The following is an 8,960-nucleotide window of genomic DNA, read 5'->3' on the forward strand; positions in this document are numbered from 1 at the left end:
ATGTCTAGCCTGAATCTGCCCTCTGCCAGCTTGTGACCATTATTTCTTGTCACTCCTGGTCGTGCTCGGGGGAACAGGGACTCCCCCAATGCCTGCTCGTCCCCTCTGACTAGTTTGTAAATGGCCACTAGATCCCCCCTCAGCCTTCTCTTGTGGAGGCTGAACAGATTCAGGTCCTGTAGCCTCTCCTTGTGGGACCTGCCCTGCTGCCCCCTGATCGAGTGAGAAGTGAAATAAGATTCTGCATTGGAGAGCCAGATTGGATAGGAAGATCCCTTTCAGGGCCCTCCTCTGGACCCTCTCCATGTTGTCCACATCCCTCTTGAAGTGCAGCACCCAGAATTGGACTCAGTACTCCAACTGCGGCCTGACCAGTGCCTCATAAAGGAGGAGTATTACCTCCTTGGACCTGCTTGAGATGCATCTGTGGATGCATGACAAGGTGCAGTTAGCCTTCCTGACCATGTCCCCACACTGTCAGCCCATGTTCATATTGGCCTCAATAATGACTCCAAGATCCTTTTCTGCCTCTGCACTGATGAGAAGGGAGTTCCCCAGCCTGTAGGTCTGCTGCTGGTTCTTCATCCCCAGGTGCAGTACCCCGCACTTGTCAGTGTTGAAACCAAAATGATTTAACAATACCAAAGAGCTTTTGCAATATTGCAGTAAAAATTCTTGCCAACTGAAATACTGAGTTGGCATCAGGAATCCAGAGCAGTTTTCTTTAATTGGCCTTGCTATCATGTGCCTAAGGCATAGACAGATGTAAAAATTGTACTGCTATCAAAGAATACAAAAATACATTATTATAATGCAACTGTTACATCTACCTGATTCTGTAAGAATACATGTGGGCTAAAACCACTACAATTTTAACCCTGTTTCATTCAGAGTCAAAGGGCAATTTTGTTCCCTTGTGCTGCTGCACAATCATGCACATGTAAAAGAGTGTTATAGATTTTATGTGTTCCAGAGGAGCAGCTTCTCTTCCCCTTTTAAAACAGATATCCATACCCTTAGCAAGCATACACCCTAATCCACTTTGTGACGTGGAAAGGGGGAAAAGTATAGAAACTCCAAGCAATATGGGTAATGGCCCTGTACGGAGTGGAGACGCAGCTGCACACGTTTCTCAACACTGTGTAACCACCTGCAGCCCTTCTTTCCTATTCAAACATTTGTATTTTTAGATCGCTAATCTCTCAGGCCCAGTGTTCTGCCTAATTATGTTTGTACAGTACCCAGGACCTTTCAGGTGCTGTAGTAGGTAACATAAAACAATGGACTATTATTATTTTTATCTTGGTACAAGCAGTACTATATAATCAAATAGAGAATGCATCTTGGCAGAGAGGGCTGCTGGGCAAGAGCTGATTTATGTGGCAGATCCTGCTTTGAAAGCGAAGGGGGAATTTACAGTGCCATATTCATCATAAGTTACTTCTGTTCCACATGAAAGCCCATGGGAGGGATCACATATCCAGCTGCTAAAAGAAAGCTAAGAACTAGCTATGGAGCCAGCTATAATAAGAATATCAGTAAATAAAATGCAAGCAAAGCTGACATGTTGTAATCAAGACTGTACTTCCTTGCCAGCCTATAGAGAAGAAAAATGGCACTTGAAAATGCACCTTGGGCCCAAAGGAAATATCTGGGGAAGAGAATCATTTATTTCTACTTCATTTCAGAACTTCTGACCCACAAGAAGGCATTCACATTAGAACCAATCATTTCATTTGGAAGCCATTATGTCTCAACTTTTCCCTTTCTTCTGAGATACTAAAATTCCATAATTTATGCCAGTGGTGCCCAACCATTTGGCCATGCAGGCCAAATTAGTGGTGCTGGGTGGGTCTGTGAGCTGGATCCAGTCTGTTGGCCCAAACCAGTGCAAATTGGGCTGGAGCCCAATCCAGTGGGAGTTGCATTGGGCTCCAGTCCCATACACTATATTTCAGCTACAGCCTTGGCCTGCCATCCCAACCCCAGTCCTCAATACACTGGATTGGGTCCCACTGCCTCAGCCCCAGCCCCAGCCCCAGCCCCAGCCCCATGCATATTGGATTGGGCTCTCTGCTCCAGCCCTTGCCCCAGCTCTGACTGCATATGCTAAATTGGACCCCACTGGCTCAACTCCAGCAACACATTCCCCAGATCAGGCCCCACCACACTAGGTTCAACCTTGTGGATGCCAGACTAGGCCCACTGCCTGGGCCCTGGCTCCCTGCCAGGATCCTGTGTGCAGGGTCATGTCATCTGGCCCACAGGGCTTGAAAATTTGGTGGTGAGGGAGCAGTGGCAGCATAAATTGCCGCTGCTCCCTTCCCTAACAAAATTTCCAGATCCTTGAAGAGCCCTATGGGCCAGATCACATGGCTCCATAGGCCAGATCATGCCTGCAGGTTGAGGGTTGAGCAGCCCTGCTCTAAGCTGTACGTGTATGTTAAACCAAGTATAACCAACAGTTTCCAGTATAAAGCATCACAATACAACAGGTAGTGCTGGAATACCATAATGAAAGCAGAGGACCTGATTCTCTGCTATCTTGAAGCTTCCTGTATTCATTTTTCTTGGTGCAGAATGATTGCAAATTGGGAGTAAAATAGGGACAGCATATTATACTCACATTGCATTCACTTTCTAGAAGTTTAAGGACTAAACAGAGCACAAAATAAAAGCCTTGCAGGGCTTGTTGCATTCAGTCTCCCAACAGAGTGTAAATTCTCTGATCTGTATGAGTGTTCTTCATGTTTCAGCAAAACAAAGCAGCTTTGGTCTTTGGTAAATCAGTAGATAGATTATCTTTGCCATCACTGGGCTTTGGATCAAACCCTTTTTAAGATTAAGGCAAGTGACATGAATTGTGGTTATCTACATAAGGGACAGTAATTCAGAGATTTTTTTTTTCCCCAGAGGTATCTTCAGAGTTCAAGTTAATGGAGGTCAGTGCAAGAGTGCAGTCTTTGCTTCCTTACATGGTAAAATAAGAGTGATGTTCTGACCATGGTCACCCGGACATTATGCAAGGCAAGGATTTCTTAGGGTGATACCTTAATATCTGACTTGTTCTGATCAGACCTGAGGAAGAATGTCTTCCATTCAAAAGCTTGTCTACCTCTATCCCAACTATGCAGTTGATCCAATAAAAATATTGCCCTAAGAAATCCTTGCTTCTTGCACTTCCTTACATGGGTATTTGACACCACCTTATCTATTTCTATGCTTATTTGACAATTGCACAGTAAGCTGCACAGAACATTGCCCTGTTAGCAACTAGTTTAGCATCTTTAATTTTAAATCCTTGTGCTTTCTGCACAGTTGCTGCTTGTTCTGTCTATCATTTCTCACTTATCTATAGCTTTTTCTCCACAGGTTGATCTTGCACAGTATAGCAACACATAGGTGTATTTGAGGACCACCCAGCTTATTCCCAAGGCAGTTCACATTAGCACTGTGTTCTCTACTTCCCAAGATGGTGTTCCACCAAATTCTTCAGAAGCCTTCCCTCTTCCCTGCATGTCAACTGAAAATATGCTGTTAGCTTAGAATCATATTGGCTAGGCAGACTACAGTCCTGCAGGACAGCTAGAGTCATGTAATGAAGTCTACTAGTGCCTGGGGACCTCAGGAGACTGAAGCAGAAGAACTTCAGGAGAATCCAGAGAGGTTTTAGAGAGGGGTTAGTGTTTGGGATGTGCGTGTTGTATTTTCTTCTATCCAGAGGTTTGTATAGTGAAATACCTACAAGCAAATTATCAGATTTTTCACTGTTCCCAGATTTAGGAATGCTATTCATTTTCAACATCTTTAAGATGTTTGGATATTCTTTTGTAACTCTTCTATGAGATATTGTTCATCTAGTGTAGAATACAGTTAGCATTTCAGGACTAAATTTTGCTCTAATACATACCAGGGCAATGCCAAAAATTAGACCTTTCATTATATTCACTATATATCTTTCATTTTCCAGTATATGTTCTTGTTGGTCAGAAGGGAATTTTACTTTGATTAGCAGATTTTAAGGACGCATATCATACTTGGCTTGTTTTGTCCTTCCAGTGCCCACGTTTATTATCTGAACAAGTGTCAGCCAAAAGCTCCAGCCAGGCCCAAGTCCTATCATGTTAAGGGCTATTCCAGCCCTAAAGAAGCCATAGTCCCTGCCCAAAAGAGTTTACCAGCTAAGGCTCAGATTTTGCAGTCCGATCTACATGGATGAATGATAGTCACAAGCTCATAAGGTGTACACTACTTAATGACCCTAAGTCATTGTAACAAATGACAGTAACTAAATCAGCAATTCTCTACTACCATCTGTCTAGCCATTTTTAACTAGTGATTTATAAGGCTGAAATACCAGGACACATACTTTTTTAAACTTAACAAAAGAATTTTCATTCTACTAGCCAGCAAAATATTGTTGTATGCAGTTTTATTTCCAAGTGTGTGTTTGCTGATATATATAAGTACATTTATTTTTACAGGGAAAAGTTTTCAACAGATGTCCCTAGAACTACCCAAAGTAAAAGACCTTACTCCTGTACGGAACAATCTAGCTCCCATACCTGACCACTGTGTTCGGAAAAGTAAGTACAGTCATCTAAAATACTCTACTGTACCTGCTGAATCTGTAGAACACTGGCATCAGGGTTCTTTTCTCATTTCACTCTCATATGTGTATTTCTTATATGTGGCCTACCCACAGTCATTCACTGAAGCAAATAGGAGAGTTTACTTGCTAGATTAAAAGGATCTGGACATGTCCATCCTCCATCAGGAGAACATGTGCCTTTTATGACTTGAAGTAGCCATTCCTAGATACTCTAAAGCTTGCAGCTATGCTGTAGTTAGAGCCTGTAGTGCCTTGAAGTTTGACGAAGTCACATCTTAAGGCTAAAAACCTTCTCTGACTGTCCCCCACCTGCACAGCCGTGACTTGCCGCTAGACGGCTGGCAAGTAGGGTCCTGACAGCTGTGAGTTGCCACTACATGGCTGGTGAGCCAGGACAGGCTTCTATCCCTCCTTTTTGGGTGGGGAGGGCTAACAGATGGGTTGCAGGGGGTACATGAAGCTGAGAGGCAGAGAGTTAATGGGATGGTGTGGATAATGAAATGGGAGGTGGAAAGGAAATGGGGGTGGGGGAAGAGTGGTGAAATGAAGGGAATCAGCCACTGAAAAATAAAATAAAAATAAGTCAAAAAATCAGAATTCAAAAAGAAATAAAGAGGAGGTAAATTAAGGAAGGTCTTATGTTTTAATAAATTGGGATTTGAGATTGGGATGTGTGGAGTACTGGTCATGCTTCCTGAGGCAGTTGGGAGGTGGGAGCAGTGAGGGAAGGCACTTTTGGGGGGGCTACTGCCCATGCCCTTGGAAGAAAGCCCCAGTTCATGGGGAACTGATCCAGCCCCCTGACTTGTTCCTCCTCACCCCCTTATACCCCACTCCTGGACCCATCCATACCCTGTGACCTGGCTAGCTGGCATGTGCTCTGAAGGCTGTTTGGGTTGCACCCCTGGGGAGAAGGTCCCACTCCTGGGGGTAGGAAGGGAAGCTGCCTTGGTGCCAGACCTGCCTCCTGGGCAGTAAAGTTCAGGTGGTGGAAAGTTAGTTCACACAGAACAGGAGGGTGGGGGAGGGAACACTGAATCCTGAGATGCTGGAGGACTGCCACTTGTGCAGTTCATCTGTGGGCAGTGGCCACACGTTAATGAAACACAAACTGGGTAACATGGATCAGAGATAAACTTGCCCTAGAGTTGCATAACTTTAAGCTGCTTAAAGTGTGCTTAAAACTATTTGTCATGTGTTAATGTGTGGACAATGCAGGGGTTAAGAGCTCCAGGATCTGCCTAAAATTAATGTGTAACAAGGTCCTAAGATAAGTATGTTGTCACTGGAGACTGATGACTTACTTGCCCAAAACACTGAGGAATCAATATATGAGGTAGAAGATAAAATTAAGGTCCTAAAGACAATAAAGACTATATGCAATATAGTCTATATGCAGTAAACACTATATTTGTATATCATTGTCATAGAAGGCATGAAAAGTTGATCTGGAACCTTAAGTACCCACCAAAGGCTATAAAACTTCAACAACCTATTTGGAGTTGAAAAGGTAGGAGCTAAGAAAGGGAAGTTATCTTTGCTCTCTTGCTGTGACTGCATTCAGTTCTTACAGTGGTGATGTCTATTAGTGTTTTCTGCTCAAGTAAAGGGAATCAGGAAGACAGTGGTAGTTTTTCTCACTATAGACTGCCAGCCAGCTCCTCTTCCTTCCTAAAAGAGCTGCTGCAAGAACACCAAGAGCCTGTCCCTGCCATATTCATCAGCACTAGCAAAGAGCATCTGGAAGCTGTCAAGAGGAAGAAGTGTCCCAGTGAGAAGTGAGTTTCATCAGGAAGTTTCAGTGTTAACTAGTGACAAGGACAGGGCCAGATGCTATGTGGTGCTCTCATGCTGAAGGATGAGATGTGTGATTTTACTAACGCTTTTCACTCTGAGCAGTTTCCTGTGCTCATATTTCTGTGCTCATATAATTCTAAACTGAACCACTAAATATATTCTGTGGTTTTGCCACCTACTAAGGCACAGTTCAGTGAGGTCCTATAGCATTCACACGTTGGAGTTAAACAGAAGGTTTCTTGCCTTTGGTGGTCTGCATTTCTGAAGGTGAAGTTGATGACATTGCTAAAAACTGAACAGTCAGTTTCAGACATTAATGGTCTTGCTAGCTTGTGTAAGGGAAACACAGAACCCTGAATGTTGCTGTTATCTTAAAAGAGGAACTAATATTGACCTCTTTTATTTCAAAGTAAAGACTTGAGGAATGCTGAAGTGCTAAAGGCTGCATTCTCCAGAAAGAACTCTGTTTGTTTTCAAAATCTGAGCTCCAAGTTTTCCCTTTAAATTAAACCATGCTACTAAATGTTTGCTGTTCCCAGTTAAAGCCCTATTGTAGGGGCAGCTATCAGAGCAGGATTTCATAAACATGGATATTTTTGTGTAGACTTAATAATTCATACAAGCACTCAGGGTTTTAATTCTAGCCACTGCCTGCAACTCACAAAGGCCTTTTCTCCTTCAAGCAGCAAAATATTCACTCAATTGGCCTCTAGAAATAGCAGCCTAAGAGATTAATGCAATATTCTCCCCATCATTGCTTGGGCACCTTCCTCTGCAAAAAACAAAAATAACAGGGATTACAAAACCATTTACATTGTTCATTTGCAACCAAACTCCTTAAAATAGTATGACTAGACTCAGATTGTACCCATGTTAATTCTCACTGTTGTTAACCCAAGTAAGTGACAGAATAATAACCTTAATATCTGAATAGAAAAGGTGATATTAGAGGTACTTTTTTAGAAATTATTTGAAATTGAGCATTAGACACAGAGTTCAAAGAATGAAAGAAAGCTATAAAAAACAGTGTCATGAACCCCACCATTGGCTGTGGGGGGAGGATGGTTTGTGTGGCATCATGTAGGTTTTTTAATATTTATTCCACTGATGTGGCATGTGTTGTCTCATTGTACTGTATGAGCGTATGTATTTATCTATCTATAGATCTAAAACAGGGATGGGCAAAATATGGCCCATGGGCTGGAACTGGCCCACAAGGCCATTCTATCTGGCTCATGGGGCCCCTAAAATAATTAGAAAATTAATATTTCTCTGTTGTTGGTTCCTGTCAAAAATAACAGGAACCAGGTGCAGTAGGACCCAGGGGAAGCCAGCAGGGGCTTCTGGCCTGGGATCACCTAGCTGTCTCATGCTGGAACCTCAGGTAAGGGTTGGGGGAAGGTGGGGAGAGGGCAGGGAAGGAGCCCAGGCAAAAGTGGCCCAGGGAAAAGTAGCCCTTCCCCCACCCCATGGCTGGTGCTCCCTGCTACAGCTGCTTGCAGCCCAAAAGGGGCTGTCCTGAACAGGCACAGACAACCCCATGCGGACTGCAAGCATCTGCATCACAGGGTGCCAGCCACAGGGCAGGCGAGGGACCACTTTTCCCACACTCAGCACCAGTTTGTAACCCAGCTCCACTGCCGGCCTGGGCCCCATACTGGCTCCGGGCTCGCCCATCAGGGCTGTGCATGGTGACAGCAGCTGCGCCCCCTCCCACTTGCTGCACCAGGCAGTGTTTGGGTAGGGGTTACATGGCAGGATGCCCTGCCTGTGCCCCTTACCACCCAGCCTTGCTGCCCCTGCCCCCCAGCCCTACTGCCCTGTGCCCCTCACTCAAAGCCCTTGCCCCCCACCCCTGCTGCCCCTTGCTCCCACCCAAAGCCCCTGCCCCATAGCCCAGGCTCTGTAGCTGTCAGCAGCTACCCAGAACCTGGGCCAGCTGCAAACATTTGCTGCCTCTCTGCCCCAGCCCCCACCTGTGCCTGCTCAGGACAGCCCCGTGCAGGCTGTGAGCGGCTGCAGCAGGGAATTCTGGCTACGGGGCAGGGGAGGGTCCGCTTTTCTCCTTGCTCAGCACTAGCTCATTCCCTGCCATAGAGCACGGTGTCAGGGCTGCACGCTGCCCCCGCCTGTACCACGGGGCTGGGGGGCACTGGGAGTGAACAAGTGCATGGGGCCCACACCAGTGTCCCAGGGCTGGTGCCGGCAGGGCCCAGAGCAGGGTGGCAGGAGTACAGGGTCCCAGCCAGCAGGGACTCTATGGAGCCAGGCCAGCTCCCCCCTCTCCCTGCTGGTGCAGCCCAACCTGGCTCTACAGACTCCTGCCAGCCTGCACCCCACTCTGGGCCCCACTGGCACTGGCCTTGAGACATTGGTCCCAAGATGGTGACCAGAGGGTGGGGCACCTGTCAAGGGGCAGGACTACCCATGTGGCCCTCAACAGTTTGCCAAAACTGGGTAAGCGGCTCTCCACCCAAAATAATGGCCCACCCCTGATCTAGTTCTATATATATAGATATACAGCAAAAGCTTTGTTATCCCTTACCCACAG

The 8,960-nt window shown here is 45.6% G+C and overlaps 1 protein-coding gene and 1 long non-coding RNA gene across 2 annotated transcripts in view; one reads left to right on the forward strand and one right to left on the reverse strand.

Annotated features, from left to right (window-relative positions):
- The window catches only part of ANKRD55 (ankyrin repeat domain 55), a 119,588-nt gene that overhangs the window by 96,732 nt on the left and 13,896 nt on the right, over nucleotides 1-8,960 (forward strand). The window contains exon 10 of the mRNA XM_019517841.1: nucleotides 4,485-4,586. Within this exon, the coding sequence (XP_019373386.1) occupies nucleotides 4,485-4,586 (102 nt within the window). The remainder of the gene's footprint in view (nucleotides 1-4,484; nucleotides 4,587-8,960) is intronic.
- LOC109297810 overlaps nucleotides 1-8,960 on the reverse strand; it is a 47,366-nt gene that overhangs the window by 14,993 nt on the left and 23,413 nt on the right. The window lies entirely within an intron of this gene.

This window comes from Gavialis gangeticus, unplaced genomic scaffold (genome assembly GCF_001723915.1).
Source record: "Gavialis gangeticus isolate Ggan-Ray unplaced genomic scaffold, GavGan_comp1, whole genome shotgun sequence".
In the NCBI taxonomy this organism is placed as follows: domain Eukaryota; kingdom Metazoa; phylum Chordata; order Crocodylia; family Gavialidae; genus Gavialis; species Gavialis gangeticus.